At 45.4% G+C, this 17,961-nt stretch overlaps 1 protein-coding gene across 6 annotated transcripts; it reads right to left on the bottom strand.

Moving 5' to 3' along the window:
• Positions 1–625: 625 nt before the first annotated feature.
• On the bottom strand, positions 626–16,625 carry C5H8orf88 (chromosome 5 C8orf88 homolog). Of its 6 annotated transcripts, none has more exons than XM_083187082.1 (6): positions 16,467–16,625; positions 10,132–10,230; positions 5,697–5,773; positions 5,028–5,115; positions 4,212–4,318; positions 626–837 (listed from the first exon to the last, which is right to left on the bottom strand). In XM_083187082.1, the coding sequence occupies exons 1-6, from the start codon at positions 16,540–16,542 to the stop codon at positions 781–783; spliced, it is 504 nt and encodes a 167-aa protein (XP_083043208.1). In that variant the 5' UTR covers positions 16,543–16,625; the 3' UTR covers positions 626–780. The 6 variants fall into 6 exon arrangements, with proteins under 6 accessions (XP_083043208.1, XP_083043206.1, XP_083043207.1 ...); XM_083187080.1 differs by having other exon boundaries at positions 16,452–16,624; XM_083187081.1 differs by having other exon boundaries at positions 10,132–10,227; positions 16,452–16,624.
• Between the last annotated feature and the right edge of the window lie 1,336 nt (positions 16,626–17,961).

The following is a 17,961-nucleotide window of genomic DNA, read 5'->3' as shown; positions in this document are numbered from 1 at the left end:
GCGACATCAGAATGGTCATTTGGACTTCAATGCTTTCTACATTTATATACTGTATAACTGGGTACACACCACACGACGTGTGTGCCCAGCAATATCAGCAGGAACATGGCCTCAGCAAGTGAATACTCATTGACCAGCAATGTTGGGATGTCCTTCCTTTCCATGCAGGACGACTGAGAACAGCTAAGCAGTTTCCAAAAGCATAGCTAGAGGGTGACTATGGGGTACTGCACATACATGTTTATCTTGCGTTCTGCATAAGTGCATAAGACAGAGAATTTCCTTTCTCCTCGCCTAATAGTGCTTGGTGTAATAATCTGTTCTGGACAACCTTGTGAAAAGGTTTTTTAACTTAAAAGTTCCTCTAATATATCTTCTGTTGATTTGCCTTCAGCAGAATTTAAAAAGTATTTTTTTTTTCAATATTGTAAAACAAAAAAAACAAAAAAGATTAAACAATGCAAACGAGAATTAAAATGCAACAAATTAGAATGGTACGTTGTGAGGAAGATGAAGAAAAAAAAAAAAGAAAAAGAAATTTGTTGAAAAACATAAATGCTGAAAATAGTCAGACTCTATATATACTTTACATAGAGTACGTAACACACAAAAACAAATTCCAGTGTTCATTACTGGGAGTTCCCTCTAGGCTTAGTCCTAGTAACACAAATGTATGTTTATTGGGAAATAGAACCATTTCAAGATAGGATTTCCCATCTTCTTACTGATGGCAGAAGTTCTACTCCAACTGGTCCAGGAATATGTAGGGAGAATTGTTCCCTAGCCAGAGATGCAGCTTGCGGAGGAAGAGGGACCAGTCTCAGGCAGGTCGGAGAGCTGGAGGAAAACACAAAAAGTTAGTGCACAAGTTGTAAGGCCGAAAACTGAAATGCACACAAATATATAAACAAGGACGGCAGTGTGGTATTAAACAAGGCAGTTCATTACAGATCTAGGTTTCAGGAATACTTTCAAACCAATTACTTGCTCCCAAACACTGTATTTACATGAATAAGTTCTGTCATACGATGCTTCATGGTCTAATACACAAGTACAGTATATTGCCAGGTGAGTCTCAGGAACAACAAGTATACATGTATAGCATAGACCGCTGGACTGCAGTGGTACTGACTTCATTACACATTGTACACACACTACCTTGCTAATAATACCCCTTTCAGACATACGCGAAAATCCTGGGTTTTTTTACATGAACGCGCCCAAACCCGGGACTAGCGTATGTCTGAAAGGGTATACCCGGGATTTCACTCCCGGATACTGAGCACCTGCAATTGACCAGGGTTTTCCCCGGTATTTAACTCCCGGGTATAATACCCGGCTTATGTCTGAATGGGTTTACCCGGGTTTTTCAGTTTTAAACATGTGATGTTGCTTTTTTTTGCTGCTGGGGCGTGTCCCATTTTAATGATGAAACACTGAAATGCTTGAAAAGGGGTATACCCGGGTTTTTCCCGGATTTGAGGTGTAGTGTGAAAGGGGGTTTGTTACTAAAATCCCGGGAGTGACCTGGGTTGAAAATCCCGGGTAAACCTGGACAAAACCCCAGGTAGTATGTCTAAAAGGGGTATAAGAGGTTTTCCTCAGCACAATAAGGGATGTGTCCTATAGATTGTAAGCTTGCAGCAGGGCCCTCCTACCTCCAAGTTGTATTGTAAAGCGCAACGCATCCCAAAGCATGACAGAAGCTGAATTTGATATCACTGAACACTTCAGGGTAGATTTGCTAAAGTGCAGGTTTAAAAAAGTGGAAGTGTTGCCCATAGCAACCAATAAGATTCTAATTCTTTATTTAGCACCTTCTGGAAGAGAATAGCCAGACTGCGGTTGCTATGAGAAACATTTGCCACTTCCAAATACCCACACTTTAGTGAATATATCCCTTACCGTGCAGCTGAGTGTAATCCATCAACTACACTACCCCCGACCAGGCTCACGCTAAACCAGGGATGGGGAACCTTTGGCCCTCCAGCTGTTACTGAACTACACATCCCAGTTTGCACTGCTGCAGTAAGCTATTTGGACATGCTAAAACTGTAGCAAAGCATTGTGGTATGTGTAGTTCAACAACAGCTGGAGGGGCTAAGGTTCCCCATCCCTGCTCTAAAAGATCCAATAGTAACTGGTGAAACCTACAGTGAGTAAGCTGTGAGTAGGAAAACACTGCCCTCTACTGTTACATCCTTATTATAGATACCACGGAAAGCTATAAGTAAGCCAACTGTCAACTCTAACTCTGGGCCAGATGTATTATAGCGGCGCCTAGCACGCCACTATAACACTTCCTGCTTCACCTCATTAACGAGGCGAAGCAGGAAGTGACATCAACAAGATGTATTAACATCTTGTCTGCCGACGCGAAGGAGCGCAAACTCCCCCTCCAACAATGTCCTCCTCCTGGAGATGGCAAATCAGTTCCCACTGATGTGCAATCCCCCGCCCCGGCCAGCTGGACTGGGCATGCACAGGATCTCGCTACTCATGCTAGATCTCCAGCGCAGCCCAGAAGCCAGCAGCAGGTACAGCGCTGTCCCTGCTGTGTAGATAGGGCTTCGCCACCCTGCTGCTAGCGAAGCAGATAGAAGCAGCGGGCGGACCGGTCAGCGCTGATCGTTCAAACATTTGGCCTGCTATCATTTAGTGCTCACCGGCTCCTTCATACCTGGGGGAGAAGTGGTATCAATGCACATAACGTGCGCAGATACCCCATCTCCCCCAAAATGCACCTTCGTACATCTACCCCAAAGTCCACTGGCTTTTGGCCGAAAATGTGCCTTATTGTATTGCTATGTGTATAAGATGCACAAGCAGACCTCACTGGTCAAATTATATGTGGGCATTCCTACATTTTGTGTGCGACTGCGGTTATATCTGCTTAGGAAAGGCTACATTACAGGGTTTTCCAGGAAGACACCAACGTAGCATTTTGTATGCAGATAAAAAGGGAGAAAGTTGCACAAAAAATGCCCGGGGCTAATGCGTCACACCACAGCATGGCACCACTAGAAGGGCTGTTTAACGCACAAGACGGCTAGATCTATGTGAACACATCTGCACATAATCAACAGATGTTTCAAGATCACACAACTCATAAGCAAAACACACACACACAAATGCTCTTCTTGACTTTAGACAACAACATTTGCATGTAAAAGCATAACCAACCAGCGGTCCAATATAACAATAAGAATGTTAGGTCTAAGTTAACAAGCCCAATGCACTAATCTTATGTAGACATCATTCCCCACAATACGACAGTATTGACTGTTGGGAGGACACCTTGTGCCTAATTCAGACCTGATCACAGGGCAAGTTTGTCCACAGAATGGGCAAACTCATGCTGCACTGCAGGTGGGGCAGATGTAACGTGTAAAGAGTTAGATTTGAGAGAGATGTGTTCAAGCTGAAATTGCAGTGTAAAACTAAGAACAGACAGTATTTACCCTGCACAGAAATAAAATCACTCCAAAACTATGCGCATTACATCTGCCCCACCTGCAGTGCAGCATGGGTTTGCCCATTTGGAGAACAAATTTATCCTGTGATCAGACCTGAATTAGGCCCCTTGTGGGGAGCTGTAATACTGGGATCCTGTGTTTGCAATGGGTTTAGCTGTACAATGAATCTGTATGAACATGAATAAATCTGAACATTTTTCGAATTTCATTTATCACACTGTAGCGCCACCTTCTGTCCAACTCAGGAATGTAATCCTTAATATACTGTAACCACAATAAATTATTAGTATGCCTGTTATATGCCACCAATACAACATGTGGAGTTCTGTCCTAATTGGAAAAAGCTGTGAATTATTTCCTATTAGAATTAAATCTTGAACACTCTGCAATCACATCTATGCCTTAAAGCATTCAGAAATCATCTACAGCAGCTAAAGACCATAGAGAGAGAACACAAGAAACTGACAGGCTATAAAATGTATAGATAGTCCAAGTCTGTGCGTGGCAAAAGACTTATACTATTAAAATGTACAAGAGACTCTGTATTTAATGAGAGAATTACACTAATAGCAGCAAATACTTGTAGGTGCCGGTTTATCTATGGGAATTTAGAGACTGACAATTTGTTACAGAACTATTTTTTTATACAAGCAAAAATAGAAACGCACTGTACAGGTAAAATGATATATTACTAAATAAGACATGAGCTGAGCTGCACCATATCCCGGCACTTACTGGGCGTTGGAGGACAACAGGGTGGTCCGGTAAGTATTTTGGTTTCTGTTTGGACACAGATACATTTGACAGCTGAATCAGGAAGTCTCTGGTGTAGGTGATTCTGCCTGGGTACAAAAGGAACATCAGTGAGTAATATGTACCTATACTGACAGGGGGCGGAGCCCACACCTATTGTTACTGATGAAAATGAGACACTTAAGTTCCCCATACACTGATGAGACTTCTCCGATGGGTGAAGTCACATATAATTGAAATGACCAGCAGCTTCCTAGGGCAGCAGGATAACCTGCGATATATCATATGTGGTCCTTCTGCAATACAATACATCACATGTGATCCCAGCAAGTGCTGTGGATCCGATAAATCTATAGGGCAACCCTTGTGATCTCCGGCTCAGATGAGCACATCGGATCGGAATCAGAGCTTAAACACATGCAATGTTACATTTTTTCATCACAGTTCTCTGCACGATCTGTCGGAATTGGATGATAAGTGCCCATATCGTACTAGTAGCGTTTACAGTCTTGCAGAGTCTGGTGGGATTTGGGTACAACCCCAATGTTTATGACAAAAAGGGGCAAAAACCTATTGGTAGCTAGATCACTCCAGAGGCACACATTAGTGGGCAAGGCTGTTGGGTAAATGTTGAACCAGGAAAGACTGGCAGCCCAAAACTTTCCTTTGCGAAATAATGCAAAAACCTTCAAATTTAGGTCGGGATTCGATTATCTGCACCTTTGGCCAACTTGGGAGTCATAACATCCGGCCCATTATAGTCATAAGGTCTCTCTGAATAATAGGATCACCAATTACCTTTTCTGTCTGACATCTGAGCTTTTTCTGGTTGTGTGGGATCAACGGGATCCTTTAATGCACCATACAAGTTGTTAATAGAGCACAACTGCAGCAGAAAAGAGGGGACATGTCTAATTGATTAGCCAATACAGATAATCTGATAATATAGTGTATTAATCGGAGCACAATACTGTACAATGGGCATAACCTGTACAAGGCGAGAGGACAGGGCTCAGGCTGCTTAAGAGATGTATGTTTACGCTGTCTAATTTACACTAGAGCAGTGGTTCTCAACTTCAGTCCTCACTTACCCCTACCAGTTCAGTTTCCCAAGTCACCCAGCCGGTACACTATCACCAACTGTCACATTCCAAAAATCCACAGGTGACCTGGAAAATGTGAACGGTTGGGGGTACTTGAAAACCTGAGTTGGGAACCACTTCTTTCCTCAGGTGGATTTATGTAAGATAGCGGAAGTTGTTATATTGCTCCTGTGTGTGGTAAAATTATAAGAGAACAGCCGGCAGATTAGATGTAGACGCTCATGCTTACTTTTACAGAATCTTTAAAATAAAGGGGACTGAAATAATATGCAATATACACCACACCTGCAGTATGTATAAATTCCAGCTCCAGAACAGGCAGCTAGAACAGATCCAAACCCATTTAGCAAGACTGAAAGCTTACCAGCCTAACGTGATCTTGTATGTTGTCTTTGCTGCATTCTGTAAGTTCTGCCCGCAGATTTAACATAATTTGAGGTCCTGCAAAGAAAACAGAGGACTGTACATTAGTTCTACAATAATGCTCACATTACCCAGCTCATAAATTATTTTATCTAGTATTACTTTATACTTTCACTAAATGGTCATTTATCAAAAAAAAAAAAAAAAAACACCGGACAAACACTAAATTAAGGGTGTGGCTTTATAGATCAGCAATGTCTATGTACAGTCACAAAATTGGTTGAATTTTTTTGTACTTCTTTACTTTCACGGCGCCAGCATGGCGCTGCGCTACTTCCGGGTTACGCTCGCCACAAACTAAGTAAAATAAACGAAGTTAACGCCATGCCAACATGGATAGTTCATACCTCCACTATCCATGTTGGCATGGAGTTGATTTTAATTAGCGTGGCGAGCCACCGAGCCCGCAGCGTGGGCGAGCGAAGCGAGCCCCGCAAGGGGACTCTGACACGCGGCGCCATGAAAGTAAAGAAGTACCAATTTTTATCCCCAATACAGTTTTCCTGCTATCGGTCTACCATCAGTAGAAACTTGAACCCTTTTGGGTTGAAGCAAGCCCAAAAGCATGGGTATTCAAACTGCGGCCTTCCAGATGTTGTGAAACTACAAATCCCAGCATGCCTTGCTGGTTGCCACAGTTTTGCTATAAGGGAGTGTTAAAACTGTGGCAAGGCATGCTGGGATTTGTAGTTTCACAACATCTGGAGGGCAGCAGTTTGAAGACCCATGCTTTTGGGCTTTCTTCAATAGCCACGCATAGTAGCTTGCTCCACCATGTTGCCAAAGGCTATGAATAGATGTTCATGTGTGTGGTAAAAACACAGCATGCTTATGTGGGCTTTGGAGTCTGCCTAGAACATAGTAAAAATATGGCTACACTTCCCTATATAACCCCTCCTCCCTATGCAACAGCACTATCTCCGCCTACATTTAGCAAAGCAACATGGGGGGGGGGGCGCAGAAGTACCCGAGTGATCGAACCTTGAGGTCAGATTTGGAACCTTAAGCCACCATTGGAGGAACTGACAAGTCTGCAAAGATAGCTTGCACATGTCTGTTCAGTAGTTGGTCTGATTTTGACCAAGGAGAAGCTGGTTTTCAAATGATCTGGAATGAAAAAGGAAATGCCTCCAAACATGCCACCATCTTTTCCAGCAGCTGCATGGCCCTGAGAATAAAAACCCTGTGAAATCTGTAGAATAGCTCTCATTCTGGACTGGAGATCATGAACCTTCTCCTGCAAAAGGAACACTGGCACTGGGTGTCGAAAAGACCCAAATACACCATAATTTCAGATGGAACTTGACTGGATTTGTGAGCTCACAATCCACCCAAAAGTCTAGAGCTAGATCACCTGCTTCTGACCTGAAGCTTTTAAAGGACACCAAGGACTTGAGATATGCTAATAACCAAAGAGGTCAGCTCTGATGAACTAGCCTACCAATAGATCAGTGAATGGTTTGATCGATCTGGACTCATGGCTAAGATGACCAGTTACCAGCTTTGCGCTATAATACGCACACCACGAGTACACGGTCATCTTTACTAGCCCAATGCTGATGCATTGAAATTAACTACGTGTGACGTCTCTGTTGTAATAACTGTTTTATTAATTTTTTCTGGTTGTATCTATGACACAAATCAGCAATAAAATTGTGATTAAAAAAAAAAACGTCTAAAGCAATGGTTCCCAACCCTGGTCCAGAATTTTTTGGGGGGCGGAAGCAGAATCTGGTCATGGCAGCTCAGCACACAGCAGGCAGCCAACCCCGAACACAGCCCCAGCAAGTAGCATCTCGGCCTCCAGCGCACACAGCCACAGCTGCCTGGCTACCCCAGCTCCTCTTCCCACTGCAAAGCCACCATGTACCCGGCTGCTGCCACCACTAACCCCCAGCCGCTGTTGGAGCAGGGAGACTTCTTTCCCCTGGTGGCCAGCAGCTGCTCAGCTAAAGCCCCGGGGGCTGGAGGAAGAGACCCGACCACTCCAATAACACACCTCTGGCCTTAACTACAGCTTACTGCAGGTCTGCCCTGGGGACGGCGAGGCCAGGGGGCTCCTACCGTGGCATCATAGCAACAAGAATTTGCTGCTGGCAGAGCATGTTAACCCCTGCTATAAAGCGGCACAATATGTAATTACGGCATGTGGTATTATAGGCATTACAGTGTGTGGCATATTGTGTAATGAGCATTATGTTTGGTGTAAATATGTAATGGGCATTACGGCATGTGGTATATGTAATTGGACAACAGGGTGGTCCGGTAAGTATTTTGGTTTCTGTTTGGACACAGATACATTTGACAGCTGAATCAGGAAGTCTCTGGTGTAGGTGATTCTGCCTGGGTACAAAAGGAACATCAGTGAGTAATATGCACCTATACTGACAGAGGGAGGAGCCCACACCTATTGTTACTGATGAAAATGAGACACTTAAAGTTCCCCATACACTGATGCGACTTCTCTGATGGGCAAAGTCACATATAATCCCCTTGAAATGACCAGCAGCTTCGTAGGGCAGCAGGATCACCTGCGATATATCATATGTGGTCCTTCTGCAATACAATACATCACATGTGATCCCAGCAAGTGCTGTGGATCCGATAAATCTATAGGGCAACCCTTGTGATCTCCGGCTCAGATGAGCACATCGGATCGGAATCAGAGCTGAAACACATGCAATGTTACATTTTTTCATCACAGTTCTCTGCGCGATCTGTCGGAATTGGATGATAAGTGCCCATATCGTACTAGTAGCGTTTAGTGTCTTGCAGAGTCTGGTGGGATTTGGGTACAACCCCAATGTTTATGGCAAAAACCTATTGGTAGCTAGATCACTTTGGTGTAAATATGTAATGGGCATTACGGCATGTGGTATATGTAATTGGCATTATGGCGTGTATAAATGTAATGTAATGGACATTATGGCATGTGTACATTTTTTGGGTGCGCAATGTCCCTATTTGTATATCTGGCTACTACATTTTCATCCTGGCTCCTAGATTTGAAAAAAAATTTGTCGAGCCCTGCCTAGCAGCTTACGTTTTCCAATTAACCCAGCCAGAGCACTGTATATAACCAACTGTCACTTTTAAAAATCCACAGGTGACCTGGAAAACATAAGCCTTAAGGCCCCCATACACCATGCAATGCGATGCACGCTCCTGCGGGCATCGCACAGTACTTTTTGTACTGCCCGCGGATCGCATGCGTCGCGATCCAGCCCATTACGGGTGCGATCATCGCACTGTGTATGGGCACCTTCAGGGGTACCTAATTACCAGGGTTGGGTTACCACTGGTCGAGAGCAAGTCTATAATCAATTGAAGACATTGTTGCAATAGTAAAAAGGAGACCTTGCCAACAGATAGTCCAGATAAGCTATAACGCTTACAGCCAAACGTCTGAGCAGAGACTGTGTGGGCCATGACCTTTTTGAAGACCCTGGGTGTAGAAAGACTGAAAGGGCTTGAAATTGAAAATGCCAATGGCCTACAGCCAAAAGATGATGATGATGTCCTTCCCATATAGGACTATGCAGGTAGAAATCCTTTCTCCATGGAGCCGATAACTGACTCCATTTTGAAATTTTCCAGGTAGAGAGGAGGAGTGAACCACTTGAGGGTGATCATCGGATGGAAAGACCCATCTGGCTTGTCCACAAGAAAAAGCTTGGAATAAAATCCTAGACCCGGATGATGCGCAGGGACCATAATAATTAATCCAAAAGTGAATAGACTGCGAAGAGACTGACTGCATAAGAGCCCTTCTTCTGCAGTCAGGAAGGAAACCTAAAAACTGAAAGCTTGGCCTAACGATCGCACCTTCCTCCAAGGCACTAAAAACAAGAGGTAATGGAGAGTACCATGGATGGATGCAAGAGGAGACACTGTGGTCGCTGCATCATGGCACTTTGTATACAGAGCCAGAGACTCAATCGCACTGCAACTAGAGAGGTGTGCTTTCGGTTTTACTTGGTTCTTAAATCTGGATCGTATTGGCCATCATCTGTCACATGTTTTGGATAGCCAATACGATCCCGATTTGATAATAGTAATCGGAACCCACACATCTCTTTGTAACCAAGACAACTTTTCTAATTAAAAAAAAGAGAGATGTCTGATTCTATACAGGGTCACAGGAACTAGCAAACTGATAGGTACTGCTGCAATGGTGTGTGAGGACACAACTAAAATAATGCAATATTACATGGTCAAGTTTATTGATGTGTTAACAGACAGGGGCAAAACGAAAAATAAAAAAAAAAACGCTGCTGTAGCTTAATTTGCTGGACATATAATTAAACAGGGTTGAATTGGAACCTAGACAGCAGCTCTTGGCTCTTATAAACAGCTTAGTAGACACGGAAACCCACCGTTACCAGATACACAGCGGCGAACAGGTCTCGCTGGTTGGAGATTTTTTCGTATGAATTTTTTTACTTCCATTTCATTCAGTAGTAAGTGACAACCTACTGAAATAGCAAAGTTAGTCACTCAAGCAATCCATAAAGAGAATTATAATATATATACAGCAGGGAGAGATAGAAGTTTACCAGGCATTAAACTCTGCTACTAGGCGCAGCATTCCCCCCTTATACTTGCTCCCTATGCTCTCCACTAACCCCCATTTCCTCTGTGAAGTTTTAAATCCAACAAAAAAAACTCATCCCATATACACCACAGATATCCTAACCCAACACATTAGATGAACTCAATGTACAGACAACAGTAGTCAGAAACTTAGGCCCGTATTCAATGTGGCCGGCAAAGGCTGGCGGGGATTACAGAAAACCAGCGATCCTCGCTGTTTAACCCCCTCGCCGGCTGCTCACCCTAGCCTATGTTCTGGAGAAATCTGTCCTGTGACAGCGAGGAGTCCCCCAAACAGCGAGGCTCGTGGTTAATGCAGCGAGCCCGCTGCATTTAACCGCATACGCCGATTCCGGCGTCGGCTGAATACTGACAGACCGAGCTGTGACAGTGAGCAGGCAGCCTTGCTCACTGACACAGCTCGCCCCCAGCATTGACTATACCCCTTAATGAGAGAGTTTCTATTTGAGAGCAGAGATGTCTGACTGTAGCCTCTTGAGGTGCCAAGGAAAAATAAAGTGTCCTGTCGCGTGCAGGACTTTAGTTGGGTTTAGTTTCATTGCATGGGTATACCCGTTGCCTTTAGGAGTAACAGGTGCCTGATTGAAGCAACAATTGTTTTGTTTTGACAGGCACCCTTTACTTTACAAAAAGGGGTACTTCTATTCATCTATATCAGTAGTTTTATATTAGTGTTATCCATACTCTTTCATTTTAAATTCAGCTGGGCGCACGCACACACACAAAAATGATTTATCAGCTGGACATCCAGCTATTTGGTAAGCGTTCTGCACAAATAAATGGTGTATACACATTTACATCATTGTCAGTCGTTCCTGCAGCTGCGGCCCTGAGGTATGGGCTGCCCTATTAGTGGAAATGGGTACCCAGGTTAGATGACCCGGGTTACCCATTTACACAGCCCCTCCAGGGATGCCCTGTGTCCAACACTAAGCATTTGCTGGGTTGGACAACCGGGGAACAGGACCCGGGTTCTTTTTTTAACCCAATTTACACCAAGCCCCGGCCCAGTGTAGAGTGGTAATAACCCCGGTCGAGGCTCTGGTGTTAGGAGTCAGTCAGTGGATTGCCTGTATACCTGGGCAGATGTAACCAACAGCATCACAAGTGCTATTAAAACAAGCTACTGTAATATGCGTGCACCCTTGCATTGGACAGAACTAAATCCCCACAAATATAGCATATAGTCTCCCATTTCCAAGTTTTCAGTACAGAATATTCTGGCATCGGCTAAAAAAAACCCCAGCCAAAACATACTATTTAAATACCCTTCTATCGCTAATGATGCGTGCTCCAGCAGATCATCTCAACATGCAGTCAAATCTAACTACAGCATCAGTGACTGCAAGGTCCGATGACATCACTTAACGATATTGTTTAGCATTTACCCCACGGGTCATTTGTTTTGTGGCAAAAAAAAAAAAAAAAATTAGCTTTTACCCACAGTTTGAAATTCAAACACTTGCCAGATTTATACAGGAACCAGTAATCGCAATGAACAAAAGAAAACTGCATATACGTTTTGAACTTCGCACACATGGATATGTCCACTAAGATTCATTCACCTTCCAGCACTTAAGAGGAATGGAAGGAGAACATCTGCCTTGTGCAGGAGATCTTATAGAGGAGCAGTTCATTAGTTAAGGGGCATACACACTGGAGCAAATTATCTGACTAGATTGCTTAGAAAGTAAGCACAGATCTCTCCGTGTGTATGCTCCAGAGATTAAATATCTCTTGCTAACTAACTCAGTGCATGCAGTCAAAATTGCTAAGCACAGATCTCTACGTGTGTATGCCCCTTTAGACAAGATATCTCTCAGTAAAGGGGCATACACATGTAGAGATCTGTGCTAAGCAATTTTGCTGGTGTCAAGATCTCCCGTGGAGAGCACATACACACACAGAGATTTGTGCTAAGCTATTTTGCTAAGCAATTTTGCTTAAGCAAAAAAAGACCGGGTAGATTGCGATCAGCATCTCTCATTCTGTACACACAGAGAGATTTGCAGTCACTTGCTAAAGCAATCTAACTAGATTTTGACTGCATACACTGACTTAGTTAGCAAGAGATATTTAATCTCTCAGAGCATACACACGGAGAGATCTGTGCTTACTTTCTAAAGGTGGCCATACACACGCAGATTTATCTTCAGATCTGTCTGGTTGGAACAAAAACATGGCTATGGATGAGAGCAAATGACAGTTGACCATTTGCTTGGAAATGCTGGAAAACTGACAAACTGTCACTCATCCATAACCATGTTTTTGTTCCAACCAGCCAGATCTGAAGATAAATCTTACTAGTGTATGGGCACCTTAAGCAATCTAGTCAGATTGCTTAGAAAATAGCACAAATTTGCTCCGTGTGTACACCCCTTAACTCCCCAATGCTCATCAGAACAGCACTACCACCGTGACTGACTAGTATCTGTTATATTATTCTGCCTAACATTTATTTAGTACTATTTATTTTCCACTAATAATATGCTTTCTAGCACTTCACCTTTTAACCTCTAGCTTCTGCTTCTTTCTTATTAAATACACTTTTAGCTTAGTTGTCACCTCTGTGCTGCCCTCTGGTAACTAGCTTATGCTGGCTTTTTTGGGGTTCCGCGCCCTAGATTCAAACTGATTGGTGGGCAAATATTTCTTGGCCAATGAATATACCAAGAAACTCTAATATCCAGCATATGAAGATAAAAGACAGACCTAACATGAGGAGAAGCTGGGAAGATGAAGGCTGCACTTCCTGAGGTTTCATATCAACTCCTTGTAATCTGGTAGCAGGTTGGAGTTTGATGCAGTGGTGGTGCAGCCGACAATAGTGTTAAGGCTCAGTGTTGTGGGTGGAGAGGTGGAAGTGCCACAGGGTCTAACAAACAGTGTAGTGTGGCAAGAGGTCTTCTACGACTACCACCACTAATTTAAGCTGCGTATCCTAATCAACTCAATACCCTCAACAATGCCTGGTGTTGACCTCTCCCAGTGCTGCCCACTATCTACCCTTACAACCCCTGAGTACTGCCTGAACCTTACCCACTCGTTAGCAGTGAAGCCGCTACCGATCATTGTCCCCTCCCTTGCCAGTCCCTATCCCCCTACTTGCTTTTAGTGTTGTGCCAGATGTTCCCTACCCAGAGCACTTCCTTTTAATAACCTTATCCTTTCCCCAACTGCTGTATACACTTACCCCATACCTACCCCCAACGCTTCATGCCCTTTGTCCATTCTACCCCAACTTCTTCCAGCCTCTATCCTCCGCTCTACCCAAACGGCTGCTTGCCCTTACCCCTTATGTGCTAGTTGCCCACATCAGTGCCCTAGCTGCTAACTGCCCTCACCCTCCCATAATATGTAATAGGACCCAGAAATGGTGGCGTAGGACTCCAATTTATAATAGCTGTAGCAACAAAGAATCCTGATTCAAATATTAATAACAAAGACATTTCACTTTTTAATGTTTCTGCTGTGTAATTGGCTGTTCATTGTATTAACTGTGACCTAGAGAATAAACTTTCAAGTTAATTCCGCTACACCTGAATAAAGCAAGGTTGAATGTTGACCCTGTCACACAGGAAAATGGTCCAGTGTTGAAAAGCAAATTCCTAGGAAGAAATGCTTGACTGGTGATTTGCTTTGCAGTATGAACGGGAGGAGGAGGGGAAGGGGTGTCAGATCATACTCTAGTTCACAGATAATGCACCGAACAGCAGATTACAAAGGGTTCTGAACAAAATTAAAATGAAGTATTTGAAATTGAACAACTTCTACAACGTGTGAGAGCCGCAGGGTGTCATTTTGCACAACTTTTTCCATTAAAATGCTTTTTATTTGCAAACAGGGCTTCTGCAGATTGAAATGATACATGGCATACCTATACTATATTTTTGTGACTGCAGATGTCTCTTTATACAAAAGGATACAAGTGTTTTCCAGAAAAACTGGAATATATTTGCATAGTGTTGCATTTTAAGGTAAAAAAGTTGCAAAAAAGGTTACATCTGTAAAACTAGACTTAACACAATAGCACACGTTCCGATTTGTTTGATCATTTTAAGGCTTAAACAACATGCAAAACTCCAGCTGTTGTGAACTACAAGACCCAGCCAAACCTCAATATATTGCTCTTGGGAGGGTATGGGGGCAGTAATTCCCAGAGCCCCCTGCATATTTCTCTGTGTAAGAGTATTTAAAAAAAAATACATCTATAAAGCGTATAAAGTTCCACAACTAAGTGCAAGAAAACAAAAATAACTACGTAGAAAAGCAAGAGATGTACCTGTAACATCCAAATAGACTCTCAGGCAACTATAGGAAGGGTCTATGTATACTGGGTGCAGACATACAGAATATAGACACTTGTTATGTGAGAGGATGATATTTATCTGGATTACAGTCTAGAAATACAGAGAATGTACCACTATGATCACTCTTCCCCAGGAACACAATGAGACTGAGGTCATGCACACAAACAGGATTATAAACCACCACCCCCTCCCCTTCAAATCATACACTGCACTATCATGCACACAGGAATTAAAGAAACCCCACACACACGCCAAGGGAAAAACCCGCACAGGAGTATTACACACACACACACACACACGCCAAGGGAAAAACCTGCACAGGAGTATTAACCCCCCCAACACTACACCTGCACAGGAGTATTACACAGCACCCCCCCCACTGCACAGGAGTATTACACAGCACCCCCTCCCCCCACTGCACAGGAGTATTACACAACACCCCCCACTGCACAGAAGTATTACACAGCACTCCCTCCCCCCACACACTGCACAGGAGTATTACACAGCACTCCCCCCCCCCCCACACACTGCACAGGAGTGTTACACAGCACTCCCCCCCCACTGCACAGAAGTGTTACACAGCACTCCCCCCCACACACTGCACAGAAGTATTACACCGCACTCCCCCCCCACACACACACTGCACAGAAGTATTACACCGCACTCCCCCCCACACACACACTGCACAGAAGTATTACACCGCACTCCCCCCCACACACACACACTGCACAGAAGTATTACGCCGCACTCCCCCCCCCCACACACACTGCACAGAAGTATTACACCGCACTCCCCCCCCCCCCCCACACACACACACTGCACAGAAGTATTACACCGCACTCCCCTCCCCCCCACACACTGCACAGAAGTAATACACCGCACTCCCCCCCCCACACACACACTGCACAGAAGTATTACACCGCACTCCCCCCCCACACACACTGCACAGAAGTATTACACCGCACTCCCCCCCCCACACACACTGCACAGAAGTATTACACCGCACTCCCCCCCCCACACACACGCACTGCACAGAAGTATTACACCGCACCTCCCCCCCCCCACACACACGCACTGCACAGAAGTATTACACCGCACTCCCCCCCCACACACACACTGCACAGGAGTATTACACCGCACTCCCCCCCCCCCCACACACACTGCACAGGAGTATTACACCGCACTCCCCCCCACACACACACACTGCACAGGAGTATTACACCGCACTCCCCTCCCCCCCACACACTGCACAGGAGTATTACACCGCACTCCCCCCCCCCCCCCCACACACTGCACAGGAGTATTACACCGCACTCCCCTCCCCCCACACACTGCACAGGAGTATTACACCGCACTCCCCTCCCCCCACACACTGCACAGGAGTATTACACCGCACTCCCTCCCAACTGCACTGGAGTATTACACAGCACCCTCTCCCAACTGCACAGGAGTATTACACAGCACCCTCTCCCAACTGCACAGGAGTATTACACAGCACTCCCTCCCCCCACACTGCACAGGAGTATTACAGAACCCCCAACACACTGCACCCGCACAAGAGTATTACACAACACCCCCCATCAACACACTATACGGGAACACAACCCCATGCACATTACCGCATCTCCCGAATGAGTTGTAAAATGGCTGGAAGCACTAATGGCCTGGTCATTGCACAAACATGACAGCGGCCTCGGGCAATAACGATGGCCGGTATGTGGTGGTGGGCGATACGTTGAGGGGCCGATCACAGGGTAACTGGGGTCTCTTACCCGCTGTCATCTCACCTCTTTCCGACGGCACACACTCCGCCCCGCTGCTGTGATGCGGCCTAGCCGGGACGAGATGTTTCCTCAACGCCATCTCCAACCGTCCTCCTCCGAGCAGCCGCAGCACCGCGCTGTCAATCCCGGCTGTTAAAGTAGTGCGCCGTCACGTGGGCGAGGCCTGCCCGCGTGTGTAGTGTGGAAGCTGCAGCGGGCATGCGGTCAGGTGACAGGTCCACATGACCACTGGAAAGAAAAGGGATTTGAATAAAATAATAATATAATATTGCCTTTTGAATATAAATGAATACACGTTAAGTGGGGAGTGGGGCTTATTACTAAGGTGACCAACTTTTGAAAAGGAGGACACACATAAATTGAGGGAAAAAAAATATCATAAATAAAAGAAACAAGGAGCAAACCTTAATAGACTAGCAGGGTGGGCAGTGGCAGAACTGGCGACTCGTAGGCCAAGAGCAAGCATATGCTTTGGGCCCCATGCAACCCATACCTCCCAACTTCTAATCCATGGCAGGAGGGACATCAACGTGAGGCTGAAATATGGGTATGTGGTCTGTTGGCAAGGGGACATGGCCTACAAACCTAGTCAGTGAAAAATAGAAGCCAACAACATTTTGTACGTCCCCTATTGAAACTTTCCCCAGTCTCTGCTGCCCCCAACTCCAATATGTCCACTGTCTCTTACCTCCTCCTCCTCCTTCGAGACAGGGCCTGGGCTGGGCATAGCTAGCTGGAGTCTGGACTCAGAGCCGCAGGGTGCTGCTACTTCTGCGGGCAGGTGTGTGCAGCAGCACCCACGTGGCTATTATATTATGGCCGCATACAGTGCTTCTGTGCATGGGCAGAAGCTATGAGCAGGTGCGTAGCTAAGTTTTGGGCGCCTCCCCCCCCGCCATTAGGGGGGGGGGCCTCACCCGCCGCAACACCGCCCATGCAAACCCCCCACAATCCCCCGCAGCCTTACCTATCGCGCTGGTCCCGGCGGCTCCGTCCTTCTGCTGAGGACCACCACAAAATGGCCGCCCCCATACAGCAGACAGTTTCAGAGAACTGTATGCTATATGGGGGCGGCCATTTTGTGGTGGTCATCAGCAGAAGAACGGAGCCGCCGGGACCAGCGAGATAGGTAAGTCTGCGTGTAACTATAGCACCGCAGTCCCTGGCGCCCCCACATGCACAGCGCCCCCTCGCGGTGGCAGGGGCTGCGGTGCTATAGTTACGCCGCTGGCTATGAGCCAGAGAAAGGAACAGCACAGCGCGATCAGAGAGGTCTGCAATGTTAAGTGCAATATCAAAAAGGAGAACATAAAAGAGGACACTTTTCGAGGGAGGACAGAACTTACAAAAAAAGGACTATTATTACAGCAGATGGCATCATTGCATACCTCCCAACTGCCCCGCTTATCGCGGGAACATCCCGGTATTTTGGGACATTCCCGCGTCCCCCCGTCGTCTGTGAATAGACTTTGTGCGCATGCGCACAGCGTCTATTCTT

The sequence above is a fragment of the Crinia signifera genome, chromosome 5 (genome assembly GCF_055691185.1).
Source record: "Crinia signifera chromosome 5, ASM5569118v1, whole genome shotgun sequence".
NCBI classification, from domain to species: Eukaryota; Metazoa; Chordata; class Amphibia; order Anura; family Myobatrachidae; genus Crinia; species Crinia signifera.
The sequence above is the reverse complement of the archived record's forward strand: the minus strand, read 5'-3'. Positions and strand labels throughout refer to the sequence as shown.

Bases quoted from the DNA above. Each gene is read 5' to 3' on its own strand.
- C5H8orf88 (XM_083187080.1), bottom strand. From the start codon at position 16,542: ATGGCGTTGAGGAAACATCTCGTCCCGGCTAGGCCGCATCACAGCAGC. The intron at 10,231-16,451 runs GTAAGAGACCCC...TTGCTATTTCAG, and splicing joins AAGAGGTGAGATGACAGCGG to TAGGTTGTCACTTACTACTG. The intron at 838-4,211 runs GTAAGTGCCGGG...GTTTTCCTCCAG, and splicing joins CTGTTGTCCTCCAACGCCCA to CTCTCCGACCTGCCTGAGAC.